General features: G+C 46.4%; 1 protein-coding gene across 1 annotated transcript in view; it reads left to right on the top strand.

The window, feature by feature from the left end:
* Nucleotides 1–26,057, top strand: part of ahr1b (aryl hydrocarbon receptor 1b) — a 287,517-nt gene that overhangs the window by 145,610 nt on the left and 115,850 nt on the right. Inside the window, exon 4 of the mRNA XM_070876056.1 lies at nucleotides 24,541–24,630. Coding sequence (XP_070732157.1) covers nucleotides 24,541–24,630 — 90 coding nt within the window. The remainder of the gene's footprint in view (nucleotides 1–24,540; nucleotides 24,631–26,057) is intronic.

Below are 26,057 nucleotides of genomic sequence, written 5' to 3'. Positions count from 1 at the left end.
GAAATGCTGGAACCAAGTTGCACGGTGGCCCGCCCTCCTCCGCCATCGTGCTCCGGCCTCACGCACTTGCATGGCTTCCTCATCCTCGTCGCCCTTCTCCTCCTCCTCCTCCTGCTCGTCACCTGCCTCTTCCACATCATTATCATCAGTCACTTCACCGCAGGTGGGTCTTCCACTACCAGGTGCTGCTGCCTCACGATGGCTAAGTTATGCAGCACACAACAGTGAACTGACCGACAATCTCAGGGGAGTACAGCATGTAGCCTCCGCAATGGTCTAGGCATCGGAAACGCTGTTTCAAGATGCCAATGGTCTTCTCTCTGATGCTGCGCGTCGTAATGTGCATCATGTATTCCCGGTCAGCTTTTATCTGGGTTATGCGTAGGGGCGTCATGAGCCAGGTGGTGAGGCCGTACCCTTTGTCTCCCAGTCGTCAGCTCTGCCCTTCTGGCTGCTGCTGAAACATGGCAGATATAACGGTGTCGCTTAAGATGAACGCATCATGGGTGCTCCCAAGGTATCTCACATCGACTGACATGTCGTCACACATGAGCTGCACATTAATGGAGTGGAAGCCTTTTCTGTTCCTGTGTATCTCGGAATCCTCCAAAGGTGCTCGCAAGGCGATGTGGGTACAATCAATGCAGCCCTGTACCTTTGGGAAGCCAGCAATCCTGGAGAAGACCACAGCCCTGTCATGGATTGCTTGGGCGGTCATGGGGAACTTTATGAAGTCATTCCTACGCGCGTACAGTGCAGCCATGACCTGGCAAATGGGGACATGTGTTGCATGTTGAGAGATGGCGCACACATCTCCAGTTGTAGCTTGAAACGATCTGGAAGCATAGAATGAAAGTGCAGCTGTAACCTTCACTTCAACTGACAAAGCAATCTTCCTGATGTTTCTAGGCTGCAGGTCTGCTTTGACCAACTCTCAGATCTCACTTGCAACTTATTTGCGGAAATGCAGCCTTCTGACACAGTCTGCATCACTCAGGTGGAGGTACGATGCCTGTCTCGATATACCTGAGGTGGGTAAGGCCTCCTGCCAGCACCCTATGGCTCTGATGTTCATGATGCGATGTCATCGAATCAATTGTTTTCTACGTAGCACCATGATGCAGAAGGCTTGCATAAGGTATGGCATCGTCAGTATTGCCCCCATACTTAAATTTAACCTTTGAAAGAAGCTCAAAATGGCAAGAAAGCAGGCAGGACAGGTTTGCAGTTCTCTTTCTCCAAGGTCTGTATGGATGGACCACTGCCAAGGTCTTGTCACTGCCCCCCGCCCTTAATTAATTGCAGTTTTTTGACTTCTCTCTTTCCCCCTATCCCCCCCCACCCCCCCACTCATTGCAGTTTTCAGAAGTCTTCCGATCTATCTCCTCCCCCACTCCACCCCCTCCCTGCCCCCACGGCTTGTTTTCTTGCTGAGCCCCTGTGTCTGGGCGTGGGGCCGATTCTGCTGGCCAAAGCTACGACCCTCCATCTGTGCTTCAAGACGTTCAGTGGTGGCGTGTGAGTGAGTTTAAAAAAAAAATGAGAACTTCTGAAATCCAACAAATTTACATTTACTACATTGACGGGTATAAAAAAGTTCAACTTTATTGATTTTTAGTGTTCTTGCTCCCACCAAAATCTTGCTTTAAAAACAATGGCGTCTTTCAGTGCCGATTTATGAATGTGTGCTGGTTTTTTTAAGTGCTCAGAAGGTTCTTCGGGAGTAGCCAGATACGCCGACCTTGGAGGAAAAAATGTTGGCCAAATGGCGAAAAATTATAAAAACCGGTGCAGACATGAGGGAATGTAAAAAAAAAACTGGCCAAGAAAAATAGTAAAAAGTCAGTTACACCGCCCAGATCGCAGGGGGAAACTTGGAAAAGAATAAATACGTCAAAAAAACGGCGCAAATGACCGGGGAAAATTGAGCCCCATAAATTTGTTTGTAACTATGCTTGTCGATGCCTTGGGGGATCCTTTTGCACTGTGTCGACAGATGAATTTAAACGTGTATAAGCTAACATGCTCAAGTGTGCATGTCTATCCTCATGCTCATCTCTGGTACTCCGTAGAACTTCACTCACACAATTTCCACACACTCCTCTGAAAGGGCTCAGTCTGACTTGGTTTAATTCGGCACTCACTGGTTCCCCTCCATTGAAAGTGCTCCCTGGCTCACCACAAAGATCCATCCTCTTCCTCATCTGCACGCTGATGCTCAGTGACATTATGGGCTGGATTCCGATGGGCCAGGACTGCCCCCCCCCCCGTCCCCCTCCAACCTCTGCCTGTCCCCCTCCGACCTCTGCCCGTCTCGCTCCGACCTCCCGGACACCCACCCGCCCCCGCCCCCCCCAGACCTTGCAGCAGTCCCAACCTATTTTCCTCTGCCAGGGTTCATTTTGCATGCATGGCGGGCACCCAATGGGATTCCTGTTGCTCAGAGCGAACGCGGTGGTGCAGCAGCGGGGGAGGGTGCACCCTTGCGCCGTCTGAAGAAGCAGCAAGTAACTAAGCCTGCCTGTCGGCCAGGAAACCTGGCGAAGAAACTTTGTGCAGGTAACCCATACTCCTGGGTTTCCGTGCATAACTCCTTCCTGCCTCACTCCGAGCACGCAGCACTGTAAATATTGGGACCTGCGTGTCTCATTCTGATTGTTCGAAGGATTCTTCATTCTGATTGGTCGAAGAGCCACTCTGTTGTTTGTACTGCTCACATGTGCCACAGATCATCTATAGAGGATCTCTAGTAACTAAGTTTCCGATCAAAAGCCCACGTGCGCCGTTCCTTCACCATGGGCCGCAAAATCTCGGCCATGATGAATTCTTAGTAAAATTAGTTTGGACCATCTAAGCCAGGAGCTTTCAAATCTAGTATCAATTCCACCCATGATTTCTTTTTAAGTATTTTAATGAAAATTGAATTGACAATCAATTCTGGAAAGTTGTCGGAAATTCTAGACTGATTGAATTAAGTTAGGGGAATATTCTCTCTTTTCTGAAATTGACTAGACATGCCTCATAAAAGTAATGAAAACCAGCAGTATGGTTCCTGTTGAGACCATCATATCTGCATAGCTGCCGTTCCCCAGACGTGTGAATACTGTTGGATTTGAACTTGTACAACTGTGTTGTAATTTATTTTGAGCTGTTCCAGGCAGTATGTAACTGAAACAGTATCCATCCCCCTCTCTGCGCTAATTATTCACTAGGTAACAAGCCGAAAAGTTGAAAGTTCAGTAACCCATTGCAACATCTGCTCCTCTGATCATCTTAATTTATAAGTATGTAACATCTGCGGCAGCCTTGTCCAACACATTAAATAAACTTGTATTTTTGGGAACTTTGGTTTCTTTCTCTTAACTGCTCCCTCCCACAAATTCACTCTCCTTCGCTTCCCCTGAAGATGTTGGTTCATTACTGAGTATATTTTCATAGGTTCCTCGCCCTCTAGTGCGTTGCCCAGTTGCCATTTTACATGTGTGAGTCCGGACATTGAGGTAGGGTCAGGCTATTTGACTCTAGGGCGGGGACTGAAACCTCACAGGTCAAAATCCATCAGGGGTCACTTGGTTGCAGTCAGTAAGCCTGGCAGATTTTCCCCTCTCAACCCACTTTTGATGCTTCCGCTGAGATCAGCTAACTCAGCACAGACTGGGAATTAAAACTAGAATCTTCTTGTCAGATCAGTTCTGTATGGTAATACACAGAATTTACAACACAGAAACTGTCCAATTAAGCTCCACACAAGCCTTCTCCCACTCTATTTACTTCATCTCACTCCATCAACATATCCTTCTATTCCTTTCTCCCTCATGTACTTATCTAGCTTTCCCTAAATGCATTTATACTATTTGCCTCAATTACTCCATGTGGTAGCGAATTCCACATTCTCAACACTCTTTGAGTTAACTTTCTCCTGAATTCCTTATTGGATTTATTAGTAACTATCTTGTATTTATAGCCCCTAGTTCTGGTCTCCTCCACAAATGGAAACATCTTTTCCACATCTACCCTATTAAACCCCTTCATAACTTTAAAGAACTCTAGCAGGTCACCTCTCAACCCTAGTCTGTTCAGCCTTTCCTGATCGATGTACCCCCTCAGTTCTGGTATCATCCTTCCAAATTATTTTTGCACTTTCTCCAGAGCTTCTATATCCTTTTTGTAATATGGCGACCAGAACTGTGCACAGTAATAAAATGTGGTTTAATCAAGCTTCTATATAAGTTTAACAGAACTTCTTGCTTTTGAATTCGTCTAGAAATGAAATCCAGTGCTTGGTTTGCTTTTTGATAGCCTTATTAACCTGCATTGCTACTTTTAATGATTTGTGTATCTATACCCAGATATCTTTTGCTCCTCTGCCACTTTAGACTTTTATTTTCCAAGAAGTGTGTGATGTCCTTATTCCTCCTACCAAATTGGACCACCTCACACTTAGCTATTTTAAAACAAGTTTGTCAATATACACCCATTCTGCCTGTTTGTTAATGTCTTGTATATTTTCGCAGTTCTCAGTATTAACTATACCCCCAATTTGCTGTCATCTGCAAATGTTGATATTGTACTTCCGATTCCTGAATCAAAATTATTAACGTAAATGTTTTGTAGCCAGCTTGTTATCCATTCTGCTACTTGACCCCTGACTCCACATGCTCTGACCTTAGTCCCGAGTCTACTATGCGGCAGCTTATCAAAGGCTTTTTGAGGTACAGAATGGAAGTCTGGGGTTATTGTGCTGAAGCTGTGGTCAGGCCACACCATGAGTACTGTACGTGTTTCTGGTCACCAATGGAAATGGGTACGCCCTGGAACTAGTGCTCAGAAGAGTTCTCCTTTGAGCAGAGAAGGTTAAGGGTAGACCTAATAGAGATATTAAAAATTGAGGGGTTTTGATAGTTTCTCTCTAGTTGCTCTATTTGCTCTGGCAAGTGTCAGCAACCAGAGGTGTTAGATTTAAAATAATTAGCAAGAGAGCTAGAGGGGAAATGAAGAGAAATTTCTTCACACACAGGGTTGTTGAAATCTGGAGCGCATTATCTGAAAGGGTGGTGGATTCAGATTCCATAGGAACTTTCAAAAGGTAATTGGACATGTACTTGAAGAGGACCAACTTACAGGGTTATGGGGGGAAAAAGCTACGGTCTGGGACTAAATTGGGTAACTCTTTCAAAGAGCAGACACAACGGGCTGAATGGCCTCTTTCTGTGCTGTAATACTCTCTGATTCAATGAAGGATTCAGAAGCTGATCTCCAGCATCAGAGGCCTGTGTAATGAGGAAAGGATAGACTTTTCAGCCTTGAAAGGAGGCGAATGAGAGGGGCCGCCTAGAAGGATGTAACTTACAAATTTGAAGAGGTCTGCTTCTGCTGGCTCCTCTGATTCCCCCCCATTCAGTTGCCCACACATCACCTGGGATATACTGATCAAAGTTACCAGCATCATTCTATGTGACTGTGATTGCAGCTCACTGTCCTTTCTCACTGTTGCTGTCAGCACTGTCAACCACTCCCTCCTACTTGCACATCACTCCTCAACAATCCGCTTCCTTGGCCTCAGGTGCCTTCTCCTCCCATGTTCTGTGATGGAGTGCATGCCCTCCCCTTCATCATTTACATGCTACACCTTGGCAATGTAATCTAGAAGCATGGGGACAACTTCACATATACATAATTGCACTCAGTTCTACCCCTCCAACTTGCCCATCAACCCCATGGCTTTTGCCCCTTTCCAGCTGCCTATCCAACATTAGGGCCTGGATGATGCTTTAATTACTCTAACTCAGTCCCAGCAAAACTAAAACCATTTCCTTTAACTCCCACACACACCTACATATCTCCAGCCTCTGAGCTATCTGCTCAACTCAGGTTCCTTCTCCAAATCCAATTGGCCACCAAGACTACTTTCGTTCCCTCTAATCCATCCTGATAAGAACTTAAATATGAGCAGGAGTAACCCATTCGGCCTTTCGAGCCTGACCCGCCATTCAATAAGATCATAGTTGGTCCTCTACTTCAACTCCACCTTCCCGCACTATCTTCATATCCCTTGGTTCCCTTAGTATCCAAAAATCTATTGCTCTCTGCTTTGAATATACTCAATGACTGAGAATCCACAGCCCTCTGGGGTAGAGAATTCCATAGATTCACAACCCATTGAGTGAAGAAATTTCTCCTCATCTCGGTCCTAAATGGCTGACCGCTTATCCTGAGACTTTGACCCCTAGTTCTCGACTCTCCAGCCAGGGGAAACAACCTCTCAGTATCTACCATGTCAAGCCACTTAAGAATTTTATACATTTCAATGCAACCGCCTCTTAGTCTTCTAAATGCCAAAGCGTATAGGCCTTTATCTCTCCCCTCCTGCTGTTGAAACCCTTACCTTAATCACCTGGTGACTGATGTTGCCAGTGTTCTCCTTGCTCATCTTCCCGGCTCTACCCTCCATAAACTTCGTCATCCAGAACACTATAACCCCTGTTTCTTACGCACAAAATTCTGTGCACCTGTCAGCCAAGTCCTCGCTAGGCTGTACTTCTCCCAGAGAATTGACTTGAAGATCCTTGTCGTCCTCTACAAATCTGTCCATAGCGTTTTCCTCTGTCTACAATTTCCTCCAACTCTTTGGGGGCAATTTTAACCGAACTCGAAGGTTGGGTGGAACGCCGCTTTTACACCACGCCCAATATTACTCTCCGTTGAATTCCATGGAGAGTTTGATCAGGTACTGTGGTTGCACCCAATCCCATAAGTTTTTCCATCTAGTAAATTGGGTTAGGTTAAAATTGCCCTTCTTTGTCTCTGTCTTTCGGTGCTGCAACACCAGCTATTCCTTGCTCCCCACTCTACCACTGGTGCAGCTTCTTCAGCCATATTGGAGCGCAGAAGGTTCAGAGGTGATTTAACAGAGTTTTTTTTAATGATGAAGGGTTTTAATTGAATAGGGAAAAGGCTATTTCGCCTGGTTGGGATTTATTGATGAGAGGTCATCAATTTAAAATAGTCAAAGAACCACAGTCTAGCCTAGATATGCTTACAACATGATAAAATGATAGAAAATTAAAATTGCATGCATATCCTGCATTATAATGTTCAAAAGTCTCAAAACACTTCACTGAATTACTTTCGAGTGCAGTGAGTATTATACAGACAAACACACATCATTCTACACCAGCAAATACTGACAAATAACAGTAGGATCAATGACAGTTGATCTATTTTTGGTGCTGTTGGTTGAGGGTGAAATATTGACCAGTACACTGGGAGAATGTCCTTGTCTTCTTTGAATAGTGCCACGGGCTCTTTAAAGTCCACCCAAGCAGACAGATGGGATATCAGCTTAAAGAATCATCCAAAGGATGGCACCTCTGACAACGTAGCTTTCCTTCAGTACATCAGCGATGGTGTTTGTGCATTCGGTAGACATGTACTGTGCACCAGTATGGACCCGAAGTAGCCACACTCGACTTGTTGATGTCCAACTGAACACTGCAATGCAGTAAATCACAGGAACCCTCAAGTCGACCCCAATACCATTTCTGCCCATGCTGTCGCACGTCGCTCCCCCATCCACTCGCCACGATGCTGCAACCCTCTGGGAAGTCCAGTGAATTGTGGAAAATTAACAGCTCACCATCCACCAGGATCTCAGCAACACCCCTCACCACCGCGTGAAGTGCTGCAGGCTGTTTTGGACCCAGGCATTTAGCCTTCAATAATGCGACTTCAACCCTGATAATGCTTGGAAATGTGAATGGAGTTCACAAGAAGTCACAAACGAACACCTTGTGAAAGACCCAACGCAGAAGATCTCTGACGTCGATCTTCGTGAAGCTTATGGATAACCCTAAAATGCATCTGCACAAACCATGGCCGATGCACAAATGGAGAATTAAAAACTCCAGTGTGCGACTGTGGCCACCCAGAACAGACCAGGGAACACTGACTCAATGACTGATTCACAAATACGAAAGAAGCATCACAGCAATACACTCCGCTACTACTGACGCAATTATCCAACTTAATCACCTAAACGCAAAATTATATATCAGCCATACGTAGTAGTAGTATTCCATTGGAGTGTTACTTTAGATTGACCTCAAATCCCAGTATGGGCCTTGAAGTGACAACCTTCTGATCTGAAGTGAAGAGTGCTACTGGGTTAAGCTGGCGATCCAGTTTCAGTAATGCATACTGTAGAAAAGTGCTCCTTGGGTCAGAATTTTGATTTGACTGTGGCTTGGCTCAGAATCATGGTGCATGAGGGTAAACAAGGATGTTACCTCTGCGGGTGAAGTTTCCCAGAACTCGGCACAATTGCCATCGGCTATTATTCAATTCTTGGGTGAGTGATCAAACAGCTGTCTGTAACGGGGATGCCAAAACCAAATGTCTTGAATTCCAAGGAAGTGAAATTTAAAATCAATACAAAGTTCCTTCATGTTGCTTTAATCTCCCAAAGGGAATTACAGGAGCTTTTTTTGCTTTTAACTTTGTACACCATCTGCTGTCAAACGAACTGGAAGTGGAGTGGTTTTGGATGTAAGAGGGTTGAATGGTGCGGCACTGAAATGGGTAATTGTGACTCGATGGCTGAGTGAATGAATGCACCAGCCGGTGTGGTGCAGCCTCATTTGACCCAGAAGACCTCAGTTTGGCTCCGTACAGCATGGAGGATCCAATTGGGTTTCTTGACCAAGACGAGTAGGTGTTGGGAAGCCTTTATTTGGTATTCAATGCTTTAAGAACATAAGAAATAGGAGCAGGAGTAGGCCATATGGCCCCTCGAACCTACTCAACCATTTAATACGATCATGGATGATCCGATCATGGACTCAGGTCCACTTCCCTGCCCGCTCCTCATAACCCCTTATTCCCTTATTGGTTAAGAAACTGTCTCTCTCTGTCTTAAATTTATTCAATGACCCAGCTTCCACAGCTCTCTCTGAGGCAGCGAATTCCACAGATTTACAACCCTCTGAGAGAAGAAATTCCTCCTCATCTCAGTTTTAAATGAGCGGCCCCTTGTTCTAAGATTATGCCCCCTAGTTCTAGTTTCCCCTCTCAGTGGAAACATCCTCTCTGCATCCACCTTGTCAAGCCCCTTCATAATCTTAATACGTTTTGATAAGATCACCTCTCATTTTTTTGAATTTCAATGAGTATAGGCCCAACCTACTCAACCTTTCCTTTTAAGTCAACCCCCTCATCTCCGGAACCAATCTAGTGGACCTTCTCTGAACTGCCTCCAAAGCAAGTATATCCTTTCTTAAATATGGAAACCAAAACTATACGCAGTATTGTAGCTGTGGCCTCACCAATACCCTGTACAACTGTAGCAAGACTTCCCTGCTTTTATACTCCATCCCCTTTGCAATAAAGGCCAAGATTCCATTGGCCTTCCTGATCACTTGCTGTGTACCTGAATACTAACCTTTTGTATTTCATGCACAAGTACCCCCAGGTCCCGCTGTCCTGCAGCACCTTGCGATTTTTCTCCATTTAAATAATAAAATTTCTCTTCGATTTTTTTTTGCTGCCAAAGTGCATAACTTCACACTTTCCAACATTATACTCGATCTGCCAATTTTTGCCTACTCACTTAGACTGTCAATGTCCTTTTGCAGGTTTTTTTGTGTCCTCCTCAGACATTGCTTTTCCTCCCATCTTTGTATCTTCTGCAAACTTGGCCTCGTTACACTCAGTCCCTTCTTTAAGTCGTTAATATAGATTGTAAATAGTTGTGGTCCCAGCACTGAACACTATGGCACCCCACTAGTTACTGATTGCCAACCCGACTCTCTGTTTTCTGTTAGTTAGCCAATCCTCTAACCATGCTAATATATTACCCCCAACACCGTGAACTTTTACCTTGTGCAGTAACCTCTTATGTAGCACCTTATCGAATGCCTTCTGGAAATCCAAATACACCACATCCACTGGTTCCCCCTTATCCACCCTGTTGGTTACATCCTCAAAGAATTCCAGTAAATTTGTCTAACATGACTTCCCCTTCATAAATCCACGCTGACTGCCTGACTGAATTATGCTCTTCCAAATGTCCTGCTACTGCTTCTTTAATAATGGACTCCAACATTTTCCCAACCACAGATGTTAGGCTAACTGGTCTGCAGCTTCCTGCTTTTTGTCTGCCTCCTTTTTTAAATAGGGGCATTACATTTGCAGTTTTCCAATCTGCTGGGAACTCCCCAGAATCCAGGGAATTTTGGTAAATTACAACCAATGAATCCACTGCCACTACTTCTCTTAAGACCCTTGGATGTAAGCCATCAGGTCCAGGGGATTTATCTGCCTTTAGTCCCATTCTTACTGAGTACCACCTCCTTAGTGATTGTGATTGTGTTAACTTCCCTTATAGCCCCTTGACTAATCCACTGTTGGGATATGTTTAGTGTGCTCTACCGTAAAGACTGATACAAAATATTTGTTCAGTGTTTCTGCCATCTCCATGTTCCTCATCACTAATTCCCCGGTCTTGTCCTCTAAGGGACCAACATTTACTTTAGCCACTCTTTTCCTTTTTATATATCTGTAGAAACTCTTGCTATCTGTTTTTATATTTCGTGCCAGTTTACTTTCATAGTCTATCTTCCCTTAATTTTTTTAGTCAATCTTTGCTGCCTTTTAAAAGCTTCCCAATCTTCTGTCCTCCCACTAGTTTTGGCCACTTTGTATGCCCTTGTTTTTAATTGGATACCGTCCTTTATTTTTTTAGTTAGTCACGAATGGCTATCTTCTTTTACACCCTTTCCTCCTCACTGGAATATTTTTTTTTTTGAGAGTTATGAAATAGCTTCTTAAATGTATGCCACTGTTCATCAGCAGTCCTACACTTTAATCTATTTTCCCAGTCCACTTTCGCCAACTCTGCCCTCATACCTTCATAGTCTCCTTTATTTAAGCTTAGTACGTTGGTTTGAGCTCCAACTTTCTCGCCCTCGATCTAAATTTGAAATTCAACCATGCTATGATCACTCATTCTAAGGGAATCCTTTATTAGGAGATTGTTTATTAATCCTGTCTTATTACACAGGACCAGATCTAAGATAGCCTGCCCCTTGGTTGGTTCCATTACATACTGCTCAAGGAACCTGTCCCTTATGCACTCTATGAACTCCTCCTCAAGGCTACCCTGACCAATTTGATTTGTCCTATCAATATGGAGGTTAAAGTCCTCCCATTTCTGTTCCCTTTTTACAAGCCCCCACTATTTCCTGGTTTATACTCCGACCAACCGAGTTGCTACTGTTAGGGGGCCTATAGACTACACCCACCAGTGACTTTCCATTGTCATATGTTTTATTTGCATCAATTTTCACCCCTCCTTTTCTGAAATTGCTGACTCCTGCTGGGCTAAGGTTCTGCTGTTGCCAACTGCCCTCCCCATAACTCACCCAACTGCCCGCTCTTCACAGTAGTCCAGGAGTATCAGCAGGCTATTTGGCGGGAATCATAGAATGGTTACAGTATGGAAGGAACCCATTCGGCCTGTTGAGCCCGTGCCAGTTCCCTGCAAGAGCACCTCAGCTAGTCCCACTCCCTCGCCCTAGCTTTATAACCCTGTAAATGTTTTTCATTCAGGTACTTATCCAATTCCTTTTAGAAACCTGTGATTGAGTCTGCCTCTACCACCCTTTCAGGCAATGCATTCCAGATCCTAACCACTCGCTGTATTAAAAAAATATGTTTTTTCTTGTGTCGCCTTTGGTTCTTTTGCCAATCTTAAATCTGTGCCCTTTGGTTCTCGAGCCTTCTGCCAATGGGAACAGTTTCTCTCTATCTACTCTGTCTGGACCCCTCATGATTTTGAACACTTCAAATCTCCTCTCAATCTTCTCTGCTCAAAGAAGAACAACCCCAGCTTTTCCAGCCTATCCATGTAACTGAAGTCCCTCATCCTTGGAATCATTCTCGTAATTTTTTTCTGCACTCCCTCTAAGGCATTCATACATGCAGATGCCCAGTAAGACTCACTGAAAGTGTTGAGAAGGATTCTGGCAGGTTGTGGCTACTCTCCAGCCCAGGGGATACTGAGACAAGTTCTAGTGCCCCTCCTGCTGATTACCACACCAAATGGTGTAGATAGTCACAAAACTATTGGGGCAGTAAGCCAATTAACAACAACAGCTTACATTTATATAGTGCCTTTAACATAATAAAATATCCAAGGCGCTTCATAGGAGTGTTATCAAACAAAACTTGACACCGAGCCACATGAGATATAAGGGCAGGTGACAGGAGTGTCTTAAAGCAGGAAAGAAAAGTAGAGAGGAGGAGAGATTTAGGGAGGGAATTCCAGAGCTTAGGGCCTCAGCAACTGAAGACACGGCCGCCAATGATGAAGCGATGAAAATTGGGGATGCACAAGAGACCAGAATTGGAGGAGTGCAGAGATCTTGGAGGGTTGTTGGGCTGGAGGAGGTTACAGAGATATGGAGGGGTGAGGCTTTGGAGGGATTTAAACTCATCTTTAACATAGAAATAATGGGTTCAGTTTTGGCCAGGAGTTGTTTTTTTTGGAGCAACTTGATTTTTCTGGAACATCTTAAAAATCTCCATTTTGCATCGTCAATTTGCGCCAGTGTAAGTGAGTTAGGCTTTTTTTAGTTTTGTTTTTTTTCTCAAAAGGGGGCGTTACCAGCCACCTTCACCAGTTTTGGCCATTTAGGCCACTTTGGCCAGCTAATAGTTACTCCAAATCTACTTAGGCCAGTGTATGTGGCCACTTCAGAAAACCCTTGCGGAGAGTTAAGAAATCAGCGCAGGTAGGTACATCGGAGGCCATTCGGCCAGGGATAGGGGCGGGATGGGAAGCGGAGAGGATCTTGCATCAAGACTTACAAAGCACTAAACAAAGCACAAAAAGTAATAAGCATTCAAGAAGAAATAAAAAATAGAACAAAGTCCTACCTTCATCTGAAAACTCAGCCCGAGAAGGCAGCGGACCGGCCAGTGTGGGAGGCCACTCGGCCTGGGATAGGGTCGGGACGACCGGGAGACCACTCGGCCAGGGCTAGGGACGGGACGACTGGGAGACCACTCGACCAGAGATAGGTGCGGGACGACCGGGAGACCACTCGGCCAGGGATAGGGTCGGGACGATCGGGAGACCACTCGGCCAGGGATAGGGTCGGGACGATCGGGAGACCACTCGGCCAGGGATAGGGACGGGACGATCGGGAGACCACTCGGCCAGGGATAGGGTCAGGACGACCGGGAGACCACTTGGCCTGGGATAGGTGCAGGATGACCGGGAGACCACTTGGCCAGGGATAGGTGCGGGACGACTGGGAGACTACTCGGCCAGGGATAGGGTCGGGACGACCGGAAGACCACTCGGCCAGGGATAGGGGTAGGAACTGCCGACATCGGAGTATACACAGGCTTGCAGGAAGTAAACTCACCGGACAGCAAAACACAAGCAGCTAAAATTCCTTTTGAAAATGGCCGATTGCCAAATTTCGTCGCTACTGCGCATGTGTGGACATCGCGACCCGGCTCCAATGCGCATGTGTGGACATCGCGACCCGGCTCCAATGCGCATGTGTGGACATCGCGACCCGGCTCCGATGCGCATGTGTGGACATCGCGACCCGGCTCCGATGCGCATGTGTGGACATCGCGACCCGGCTCCAATGAGCATGTGTGGACATCGCGACCCGGCTCCAATGAGCATGTGTGGACATCGCGACCCGGCTCCAATGCGCATGTGTGGACATCGCGACCCGACTCCAATGAGCATGTGAAGACATCCCGGCACTGTTTTCAGCGCAGGACGATGGCTCCGCCCCCGGCTTGACTGGCCACTCTGCGCAACGACCGAGTACAGGCCGGACAGCAGCCAAAATGGGGAGCGATTTATTTTTTTCGGCGCACTTATGAACGGAGAAAAGCGGCACATCTCCGATAAGTGCGCCGAAAAAAGGGGTGGGCCAAAATTGAGCCCAATTACTCCGTTTTCACAATGGAAACCTGCCAGACACTAAAAGGAAATTAAACTCGAGTCATGAACAAATATTTTTCACGGAAAAATGTAAACGATGCAGAAATCTCTCGTATGATATGCTTTTAATGTATGTTAACCAAACAATAGAGAAATCTTCTGTAATGTCCTTACACACTACTATAAATTCACATAAGGCACATTCTGCAGACAGGGTCACTCTGTGACCTGAACCTTTAGTCACAGGACCAAGAAGTGATGACCCTGCGTGGGACCTCACTTTATATACCTGGATGACAAGGTGAGGAGTGTCTCCCACAAGTTCACCCCCTGTGGTCAAGGTGTGCATTTCTTAGGTGTATACAGTGTGTAGTGTTGTTATGAAGGTTGCAGATACATGAAGGTTACATACATGACATCACCTCCCCCCCAATGTCTTATGGAGTCAAAGATTAAGTCTTTCAGGCGGTCGACGCGCTCTCTTGGAGCGCCGCAGTTGGGGCTCTGGTTGTTGAGCCTTGGAATGCGTCTCTGTCACCTGTGGTGATTCCGGCTTGTCCGGGCTGGCCGCAGGGACTGTGCATGCTGCTGAATGTTCTTGTTGCTCGTTCACTGGCGGTGGTGTGGGCAACATCTCATGATCTTCCTCAGGTTCCTCAGTGTCCATGCTGAACCTTTTTTTTACTTGGTCCAGATGCTTGCGGCATATCTGTCCATTGTTAAATCTGACCACTATGACCCGATTCCCCTCTTTGCCAATTACAGTACCCTCAAGGCACTTGGGCCCCAAAACATGATTAAGAACAAATACAGGGTCATCGATTTCTATACATCTCCCCTTTGAGTTTCAGTCATGGCACTTATTTTGGGACTAGCACTTGCCCTCAACAATGTCTGACAGGACAGGATGAATGAGGGACAGCCGAGTTTTAAGTGTACGTTTCATGAGTAGTTCCGTGGGCGGGACTCCCGTGAGCGAATGCGGTCAGAACCTATAAGCCAGCAGGAGGCGCGATAGACGGCATTGAAGGGAGGGTCCTTGAATCCAGAGCATGCCCTGTTTTATGATTGGGACCGCATGTTCCACCTGGCCATTGGAAGCCGGCTTGAACGGTGCCGTCCTGACATGTTTGATGCCATTACCCGACATGAACTCCCGGAATTCATAGCTAGTGAAACACGGGCCGTTGTCGCTAATCAGGATGTCCGGCAAGCCGTGGGTCGCAAAGACTGCACGCAGACTCTCCACAGTGGTGGATGTCGTACACGAATTCAATATGATGCACTCGATCCATTTCGAGTACGCATCAACAACAATGAGAAACATTTTTCCCATGAACGGGCCCACGTAGTCTACGTGAATATGTGACCATGGCCTGGTGGGCCAGGGCCACGGGCTGAGTGGGGCCTCCCTGGGGGCATTGCCCAGCTGGGCACACGTCGTGCACCTGCGAACACAATGTTCCAGGTCTGAGTCAATTCCCGGCCACTATACATGTGACCGGGCAATGGCCTTCATTAGCACGATGCCTGGGTGCTCGCTGTGGAGTTCCCTGATGAATGCTTCACTTCTCTTCTGAGGCATGACTACCCGGCTGCCCCATAGTAGGCAGTCAGCTTGGATGGAGAGCTCATCCATCCGTCTGTGAAATGGTCTGACCTCCTCGGGGCATGCTCCGTGTGCGGATGCCCAATCCCCAGTCAGGACACATTTCTGTTGGTCCAGATTTTGATCTGGCAAAGGCTTCAACGGCCATGACCATCTCAGCGCTTTGCTCCGCTGCCCCCTCAGTGGTGGCCAGTGGAAGCCTGCTGAGCGCGTCAGTGCAATTTTCGGTGCCTGGCCATTGCCATATGGTGTAGTCATATGCAGCCAGCGTGAAAGCCCATCGCTGTATGTGAGCTGACGCATTGGCATTGACAGCTTTGCTGTCTGACAACAGGAATGTTAACGGCTTGTGGTCCGTTTCTAACTCGAACCTTCTGCCAAAAAGATACTAATACATCTTTTTCACCCCGTAGACACATGCGAGTGCTTGCTTTTCAACCATCCCATATCCCCGTTCTGCTTGGGAGAGCGACCTGGAGGCATAAGCCACAGGTTGGAGTTGGCTCTCATCATTCCTCTGCTGCAACACGCACCCAACCCCATAGGATGATGCATCACATGTCAAAACCAATTTCTTACAGGGGTTGTACAGAGTCAACAGCTTATTAGAACAAAGCAGGTTCTCTGCCCGATTGGAAGCCCGTTCCTGACAGTCCCCCCAAAACCATCACAACCCTTACGCAGGAGCACGTGTAGCAGCTCCAACAATGCTTGCGATCGGCAGAAAGTTCCCAAAATAGTTCAAGAATCCCAGAAATGAACGCAACTCCGATGTGTTGCCGGGTCTGGGCGCACGACGAATCGCCTCCGTTTTGGATTCGGTAGGCCAGATCCCGTCTGCTGCAACCCTCCTGCCCAAAAACTTGACCTCTGGGGCCAAAAACACACACTTAGACTTCTTTAGTCGCAAGCCTACCCGGTCCAGTCGGCTTAGCACCTCCTCCCGGTTGTGGAGGTGTTCCTCGGTGTCTCGACCCATGATAAGGATGTCGTCCAGAAATACAGTTGTTCCAGGGATGGATTTGAGCAGGCTTTCCATGTTCCTTTGAAAGATAGCGGCCGCTGATCGAATGCCAAACGGATATCTGTTGTAGACAAACAGCCCCTTGTGCGTGGTGATGGTGGTCAATAGCTTGGATTCTTTGACCAATTCCTGGGTCATGTAGGCTGAAGTGAGGTCCAACTTGGTGAACAGCTTGCTGCCTGCCAGCGTGGCAAAAAGATCCTCCGCTCTCGGAAGCGGATATTGGTCTTGTAGTGACACTCGGTTGATAGTGGCCTTGTAGTCGCCACAGATCATGACCGAGCCATCCGCTTTTAGGACAGGAACGATGGGGCTTGCCCAGTCGCTGAATTCAACGGGTGAAATTATGCTCTCTCTTCGCAACCTATCCAACTCACTCTCAAATTTCTCCCGCATCACATACGGCACAGCTCTGGCTTTGTGGTGCACTGGTCTGGCGTCTGGAGCGATGCGTATCACTACTTTGGTACCTTTGAAAGTCCCGACACCAGGTTGAAATAGTGATTCAAATTTCTGTAGGACCTGTGAGCATGAACTTCGCTTCACAGATAAAATGGCGTGCACATCCCCCCATTTCCAGTTCATCTCGGCTAGCCAGCTCCTCCCCAAAAGCGCGGGACCATTTCCCGGGACAATCCAGAGAGGCAGCCGGTTCTCTGATCCATTATGTGTGACCACCAACATTGCACTGCCTCGCACTGGGATGATCTCTTTGGTGTACGTCCGTAGCTGCATCTCAATGCGTTCCAGTTTGTGCCTGCTAGCTCTGAGTGGCCATAGTTTCTCGAATTGTTGGGCATTCATAAGTGACTGGCTGGCCCCTGTGTCCAGCTCCATGCATACCGGGATGCCGTTTAATAGGACTTTCACCATTATAGGTGGCGTTTTGGTATATGAGCTCTGGATGTTTGCCACATGAACCCGCTGAACTTCAGCGTCCATTGCTTTGTCCCAAGTATCAACCTGCCTTGCAGACACCTCTTTTGGTCCATCTGCCTCGTAAATTAGCCTCGCTGCAGGCTTCCAGCACATTCTGGCTAAATGTCCACTGAAGTTACAATTTCTACAGATAAATTGTTGAAATCTACAGGTTTTTGCAACATGTCTGCCCCTGCACCTTCAGCATGACTGAGATCGTTGTGAACAAAAGGGCTGTTACCAGGCATTCCTCTCTGCTTGTCTCTTTGATTACTCTTGAGCACTCTGTTAATGGTTGTCAATGGCCCCATCCCAGGACGCATTGTCCACCGTGATGGCGTAAATGTCCGTTCAACCTGCCATTGTCTCTGTTGAGGACCCACTCTAGAGTCTGTTGCTGCCTGGGTGGTGTCGAATTGCCCTTGCCTGCCTGAGTCGCGTTTATAATGTTAACTGCCTGATCCATCGCCACGTTGGAAGCAGAGTTGCGCACGTATATTACCTTGGTTTCCTCCTCCCCCGCCATGAAGGTCTGAGCCATCAACGCCGCCGCTTCTCAGGTCAAGTCCTTGGTCTCAATTAGCTTTCTGAAAATCCCGGCATGACCAATGCCCTCAGTAAAGAAATCCCTTAACATCCCCCCCCTATAGGCGTCTGTGAACTTAGAGACTGGCCAAGCGCCGAAGGTCCGCAACGAAGTCCGGTATGCTCTGTCCTACCCGACGTCGGTGTGTATAGAATTGGTGTCGGGCCATGTGTATACTGCTCGCCGGTTTGAGGTGCTCACCGATCAGTTTGCTGAGCTCTTCAAAGGTTTTGTCCGGCGGCTTCTCGGGTGCGAGCAGGTCTTTCATCAGCGAGTATGTCTTAGGTCCACAGCTAGTCAGTAGATGTGCCCTTCGTTTGTCAGCCGCTACATCTCCCAGCCAGTCCTTTGTGACAAAGCTCTGCTGGAGCCTCTCAATGAAATCGTCCCAGTCCTCACCAACACAGTACCGTTCCTCTGTGCTACGGGTGGGCATTCTCGTGAGTCGTTGATTCCCGTTTCTCGTCGCCAAATGTAATGTACTTACACACTACTATAAATTCACACAAGGCACATTCTGCAGACAAGGTCACTCTGTGACCTTAACCTTTATTCACAGGACCAAGAAGTCATGACCCTGCGTGGGACCGTCCTTTATATACCTGAATGACTAGGTGAGGAGTGTCTCCCACAAGTTCAACCCCTGTGGTCAAGGTGTGCATTTCTTACGTGTATACAGTATGCAGTGTTGTTATGAAGGTTACAGTTACATGAAGGTTACATACATGACATCATCCAATAAAGTTTTGTTTTAAAATAATGTCTTATTAATAACAGGAGTGCAGAACTTGGCAGTAAGAAAAATGGTTTGACTTGTCAGTTTTGGCAACATGCTAGGAAAAATATTGTTTCTCTTTTTCTTCCTCTCCCAAAGAACAGTTTTTGTCAAAATGTATCTTTTTTATTACTGTAAGAATTCTCACGATTGAATTCTCTGCCAGCGAGCAGCTCAGGATAAAATAAATTCTTTTGCCGGTACGGGGCTTAGTTGTTTGTCAAAAAGCTTTGTGAGTCATGGATTTCTAGCTTTTAAAATGTCAGAAAGGCAGACCTACCAGGGCGAATTACAGATTGAAAGGGCACAATTTATAACAGTGTTGACATCTCCCTTTCCAGCTCTCTTTCCCCATCCCCTTCCCACTCCAAACTTCAGTTGGTAAATGTGTCATGTGGTGTGTTGGGAAGGTCCCACATTCAATCCGCAGATTATGCTGAGCTAGCTGAGTTCAGATAGAGCAGTGGTTGAGGCATTGGTGCCCCTGGGGATCGGTAGGCGCAAAATAAACTCGGGCTTTTTTTTTCATTCTTTGGATATGGGTATCACTGGCAAGGCCGTCGTTTCTCATCACTGGTTGCCCTAAGAAGGTGGCCCTTAGTTCAATACAACTGAGTGGCTTGCTAGACCACTTCACAGGGTGGTTAGAAATAACCATGTTGGTGTGGGACTTGAGAGTTGCATATAGGCCAGACTGGGTAAGGACAGTGGGGTTTCCTCGAGTTTAATTTTCTTTTAGTGTCTGGCAGGTTTCTATTGTGAAAACGGAGTCATTGGGCTCAATTTTGGCGGAGCCCGTTTATCGGCGCACTTACTGGAGTTGCGCCGCTTATGTACGTTCCGAGATACGCCGAAAAAAAATGTTGGAACTTTGGCCGCTATCTAGCCTCATCACTGCAGTCGGCAATGTGGTCAGTCGTTCTGCGCTGGAAAATGTGCCGGGACGTCTGCACATGTGCACTGGGGATTAGTGATGTCCGCGCAAACGCAGTAGCTCTGCGAGTTGGCAATCGGCCATTAAAGAGCTGCTTGTGTCTTCGTGACCGAATTTCTGAGGTAGAATATCTTGCTTGCTTGTATTTTATTCATCAATTCACTCAGGGCTTATGTGTTAATGCTCTCGCTCTTAAAGCTAGCTAGGATACAGAGAAAGGCGCTAAGAGATGATTCTCAGGTGCAAGCAATGCGGAGAGAGACAGAACTGAACTTTGTTTCACTGGAGAAAAGATTAAAAGGGGGAGGGGCGATTGATCTCTTAGTGCTCCTGCTTGCCGGTGATTTCTAAGAGATCGATCGCACCAGGAGGCCACTCGGCTAGGGCTAGGCAGGAGAACTGATAGAAATCACCGGTGGGCAGGAGCACTAAGAGATCGATCGCACCGGGCGGCCACTCAACCAGGGCTAGAGGCGGGCAGGAGAACTGAGAGTGCTCCTGCCTGTTGGTGATTTCTATCAGTTCTCCTGCCCGCCCCTAGCCCTGGCTGAGTGGCCTCCCGGTGTGTTGTCCTGTCCCTAGCCCAGGCCGAATGGCCTCCGATGTACTTACCTGCACCGATTTCTTTATCTCTCCACAAGGGTTTTCTCAAGTGGCCTCATACTCTGGCCTAAGTAGAAATGGAGTAACTATTAGCTGGCCAAAGTTGCCTAAATGGGCAGAACTGGTGTAGGTGGCTGGTAACGCCCCCTTTTGAGAAAAAAAACTAACCTTAAAAAAAACTTAACTAAGTGCAAATTGAGGAAACTGGGGATTTTTAAGTTACGCCAGGAAAAGCAGGTTACTCAAAAAAAAACGGAGAAACTCCTGGCCAAAATTGAGCCCATTATTTCAATGTTAAAGATGAGTTAAAATCCCTCCATAGCCTCACTTCTCCCTGTCTCTGTAACCTCTTCATGGTACTAGTACCAATTTTTTTATTTCCAGATTTTTTTTAAAAACTACATTGAATTTCACTCTCTGCCATGGTGGGATTTGAACTCTCATTCTCTGGATTACTAGTTCAGTAACATAACCACTACGTTACCATATCTATGACCACAACGTGACCACTGTGCTACCATACCCATCTCTTTTACTGTACACATCCCTTCGCTTCCCTCTCCTGATTACTGACTTCTGTTGAACATCGAGTATATATGAAGGTATAGCCTGCTGACCCAGTTCTGGTTTAAATGTGAAGAATGGGCAACTTGGGTGAGGTATCAGGGAGCTGTTGGCTCCTGTGGAATTCTATCCCAGCAAGGGTCAGCATCTTAAAGAAAAGAGTGGAGAAAGTTAAAGGGTACAGATGATACTCTGTTAGCATACCAATGCTGCTAAATGTGTTTGTATGCTGATGGACTTCCACAACAACTTGCATTTATATAGCACCTTTAACCTAGTAAAATGTCCCAAGGCGCTTCACAGGAGTGTTATCAAATAAAATTTGACGCTGAGCCACATAAAGGCAGCTTGGTCAAAGAGGTAGGTTTTAAGGAGCGTCTTAAACGAGGAAAGAGACATGGAGAGGTTTAAAGGTTCGACGCTCGGGTGAGTTACTTTTGCGATCACAAACTCCTCATGTCTACAACCATTCTTGTGGCTCTACATAATCTGCACTGAATCCTGCAACACTGGATTAGCATGCTCCAGTCCAATTGAAAAGCCGAATACTCGCTGCTCCCTCATTTGGAAGATCTTGGGGTAGATTTTGACTTTGTGTGATAGTGTAAAGTGGGTGATAGTGAATCGGCAGCCGATTCATTATCATCAGGAGAGATGTAAACCGGGCTGCTGATTCACTATCACCCATTTTGCATTATCGCATAAAGTTAAAGTCTACCCCATAGTGTGCAACCTGTGTTAGCTGTATTTACAATAGTATCTTATCACAGCCCTCAGAAACATCACACAGCTCTTTATATTCAATGGATTTCTTTGAAGTGTACTAACAGCTGTTAAGGAGCAACTGTAGCAGTTGGTTTAAGAATAGCAAGATATCCTACAGGGGATGAACGAATAGTCAGTCAATCTAATGGTGGTTGAACAAGGGATGTTGATCAGTAGCCCTGGGGGAACTCTCTACTCCTCAAATAATGCCATGGGATCCTTTAATATCCACCTCTACAGATGGATGGGATCTCTAGTTTTTCATATGAAAGACCAGCAACACAGCACATCCTAAGTACTGCACTAGAGTTCCACGAGCTCATGTGTTCAAGTCATGGAATGGTGCTTGAGTTTACACCCTTCCGAGTTAGAGGAGAGTGTGCTACAACTAAACCAAGCTGCCAATAATTAATAGATTTATATATAATGCCTTATTACATCAAAGCATCCCAAAGTGCTTCACACACTGAATTACTTGGAAGTGCAGCTGCTATTGTTACTTGGGCGATGAGACATGTACACATTCCAGGACCCCTGGGCAAGTAGATGACAAAAGTCAATAATCAAATTGTTGAGGATCTCATTTAAAAAAAAAAATGTTGCCCCTGGTGGCATTGCCTAATGTAGTACAGAGTTTATTGAATATTGGGAATACCAGAGCCATTGCTTTTGGTACCCACCACAAACTCTGTTCCCTAGTCACTGACTCCATCCCTCTCCCCAACTTCTGTCTGAACCAGACTGTTCGCAATCTTGGTGTCATATTTGACCCAGAAATGAGCTTTCGACCACATATCCGCAACATAATTAAGACCGCCTATTTCCACCTCCATAACATTGCCCGTCTCCATTCTTGCCTCAGCTCATCGGCTGCTGAAGCCCTCATCCATGCTTTGGTATCTCTAGACTTGACTATTCCAACGCATTCCTGGCTGGCCTCCCACATTTTACCCTACATAAACTAGACGTGATCCAAAACTTGGCAGCCCGTGTCCTCACTCACACCAAGTTCGCTCACCCATCACCCCTGTGCTTGCTGACCTACATTGGCTCCCGGTTAAGCAAAGCCTCAATTTCAAAATTCTCACCCTTGTTTTCAAATCCCTCCATGGCTTCGCTCCTCCCTAGCTCTGTAATCTCCTCCAGCCCCACAACCCTCCGAGATGTCTGCGCTCCTCTAATTCTGCCCTCTGGAGCATCCCTGATTATAATCGCTCAACCATTGGTGGCCCTGCCTTCTGTTGCCGAGGCCCTAAGCTCTGGAATTCCCTGCCTAATACTCTCTGGCTCTCTCTCTCTTTCCTCCTTCAAGACGTTCCTTAAAACCTACCTCTTTGATCAAGCTTTTGGTCACTGCCCTGATTTCTCCTTCTGTGGCTCAGTGTCAAACATTTCATCTCATTATACTCCTGTGAAGTACCTTGGGACGTTTTACTATGTTAAAGGTGCTATATAAATACGAGTTGTTGTTGTTGTTTATGCTCGGTGTGTTAGGGTATTGCTTGGTGTCTAAAGACACTATCCTGTATCGTACTGAGCCAGTAGCATGGTTTAAAAGCACTGAGCCATAGAGATCAGGATCAGCACTCCCTCGGTACTACACAGGAGTGGCCAGCGAGATTTTGCATTTAAAGTCCTGGGAGGCAGCTTGAACCCAGAGGAAAGCATTTTACCAACTCGCAGAAACCCTATCAAAGAAGCATCCTGCACTGTACGGCCAACATTGGTTGAATTGTGTTTAGATTGTACCTCAAGCAAGAACATAAGAAATAGGAGCAGGAGTAGGCCATGCGACCCCTCAAACCTGTTCCGCCATTCAATAAGATCATAGCTGATCATCTACAACACCTCCACTTTCCCATCCGATCCCAATATCCCTTGATTCTCTTAGCACCCAAAAATCTATCAATCTCTGTCTTGAATGTACTCACCAACTGAGACAGCTCTCTGGGGTAGAGAATTCTGAATGAAGAAATTTCTCTTCATCTCAGTCCTAAATGGCTGACCACTTATCTTGAGACCATGACCCCCTGGTTCTAGGCTCTTCAGCCAGGCGAACCAGCCTCTCAGCATCTACCCTGTCAAGCCCTGTAAGAATTTTATAGCATTCTGGCCCCTTGCTAAATTTACAAGCCTTGGTTTAAAGTGGAAACCAGTATTTAGGGTGGCTACCTGTTGGGTTCTGAAATGGTTCATCATTTGGTTGTGGATCTTTGTGATTGGAAACCCAAAAGTTCTCAGTGCATCTCCTGGCTGTTGTCCTGTGTATACGTACGACCCAAAGTTAACTCTGCAGATGTATATGCCCTAATCAATTATCCCTTTGTGCACATAGGCTGCAGCTGTTGTGTCTCAATTATCCCTAGTTGTACCCGCTTGTCCAGAGATTATGCCCCCTGCCCTTATCCAGTTTGACTCTGCAATCTGCTAGTGTAATGTTATATTTAGAATTTCTAATAATGTAGCATTGAATAAATTAAATAAGTAGTTTAATCGAGGCTTATAACAACTTTATATTTAGCAGCTTCTGCAAGCTTGCAGACTGACTGACTCACTTGCCAAGTTTGGATCTAACCTGTTGCCTAATTCGAAGATTGCTGTAGTGTTTACTGATGTTGAGGGAATGTCTCAAATTGAAATATTGCACCAACTGAGTCTGCTATATTCCCAAAATTTTCATTCGTATATTTATTGGTAAAACTGTTGATTTATATACCTGGTGTAGTTTTATCTTTACTTTTATTTCCAGTTTGCACTGACCATTAATACTCATTTCCGTATTGGTTTTCCTTATAGGCTCTTAATGGATTTGTCCTGGTCATCACAGCAGATGGACTTATTTTCTATGTTTCCCATACAATTCAGGATTATCTGGGATTTCACCAGGTTAGTATGAAAATACCATGGAAACCACTATTCTATCCCTTGTATTTTAAAATATTACTCATAGATTAATGATTTTCCGAGAATAGGAATTTCTGTAATCGAAACCGTTACATTGCCAATGAGAACAAAACCATGAGGTCCCCTGATGCCCCAACGGATAAATGCATTGTCAACGTGTGCCTCACAGACTAGAAAGGTCCAAAGTACGATCTCTAGTCTGAGTTAGGTGGCCTCAGAAGGGATTGCAGTGAGGGTAGAGGTGGTCTCGGAGCTCGTTGGTTGTGGGGGAAGGAAAAATCACATGTTACTTACTGCTGATCATTCTCTCATAACCGTGCTGGAAGATTGCATGCATGCGAGTGTGGCTGTATGTGTGTGCACGCGTTTCTTAGCGGCTGTGTGTGTACGCACATGAGTGTAAGAGTGTGCCCGCGCATAATTACATGCTAGGCAAAGACAGAATCATACTATGTTATGACTCCACAGTCTGTTTCCTGATAGTCGCTTGAAGATTGGTTTCTAAAGCAAGGCATCTTAAGTACTGTATATTCCAGCATTTGTCTCTGCCTTCGGGAGAGAAATTTGGAGGAGGAAAAATATGAATTAATTGATTTCTGTCCTTTCAGGCAGCTGCCACATCTAGCTCAATTGTGGCTGGTAAAAGCTAGTCACAGATGGACAAGATAGAGGTGGGAGACAGGCAATGCAACTCCTGAAACAGAAGGCCTAAATGACCGTATGAGTTGAATGGGTTGCTCTTGTTTCACGCCCCTTGCTTCCTAACTGTGCAGCTTCAACATCATTATAGGCAGTCCCTCGGAGTCAAGGAAGACTTGCTTCCACTCTAAAAGTGAGTTCTCAGATGACTGTACAGTCCAATGCGGGAATTACAGTCTCTGTCACAGATGGGGCAGACAGTGATTGAAGGAAAGGGTGGGTGGGGAGACTGGGTTGACGCATGCTCCTTCCGCCGTCTATGCTTGGTTTCTGCTTGTTCTCGGTGATAGGACTCGAGGTGCTCAGTACCCTCCCAGATGCTCTTCTTCCATTTTGGGCGGTCGTGGGCCTGGGATTCCCAGGAGTGGGTGGGAATGTTGCACTTTATCAAGGAGGCTTTGAGGGTGTCCTTGAAGTGTTTCATCTGCCCACCTTGGGCTTGCTTGCCGTGTCGAAGCTCCGCGTAGAGCGCTTGCTTTGGGAGTCTCGTGTCGGGCTTGCAGACGATGTGGCCGCCCAATGGAGCTGATCGAGCTGAGGACACTGACATTGGTGCAGGCTCGAAGGGCCGAATGGCCTACTCCTGCACCTATTTTCTATGTTTCTATGTCTATCCTCCCAGTGGAATTGCAGGATCTTGCAGAGGCAGCACTGGTAGTACTTCTCCAGAGTTTTGAGTTGTCTGTTGTATATAGTCCACGTCTCTGAGC

The sequence above is a fragment of the Pristiophorus japonicus genome, chromosome 3 (assembly GCF_044704955.1).
Source record: "Pristiophorus japonicus isolate sPriJap1 chromosome 3, sPriJap1.hap1, whole genome shotgun sequence".
Lineage (NCBI taxonomy): Eukaryota > Metazoa > Chordata > Chondrichthyes > Pristiophoridae > Pristiophorus > Pristiophorus japonicus.
This window is presented reverse-complemented; position numbering and strand designations above follow the sequence as displayed.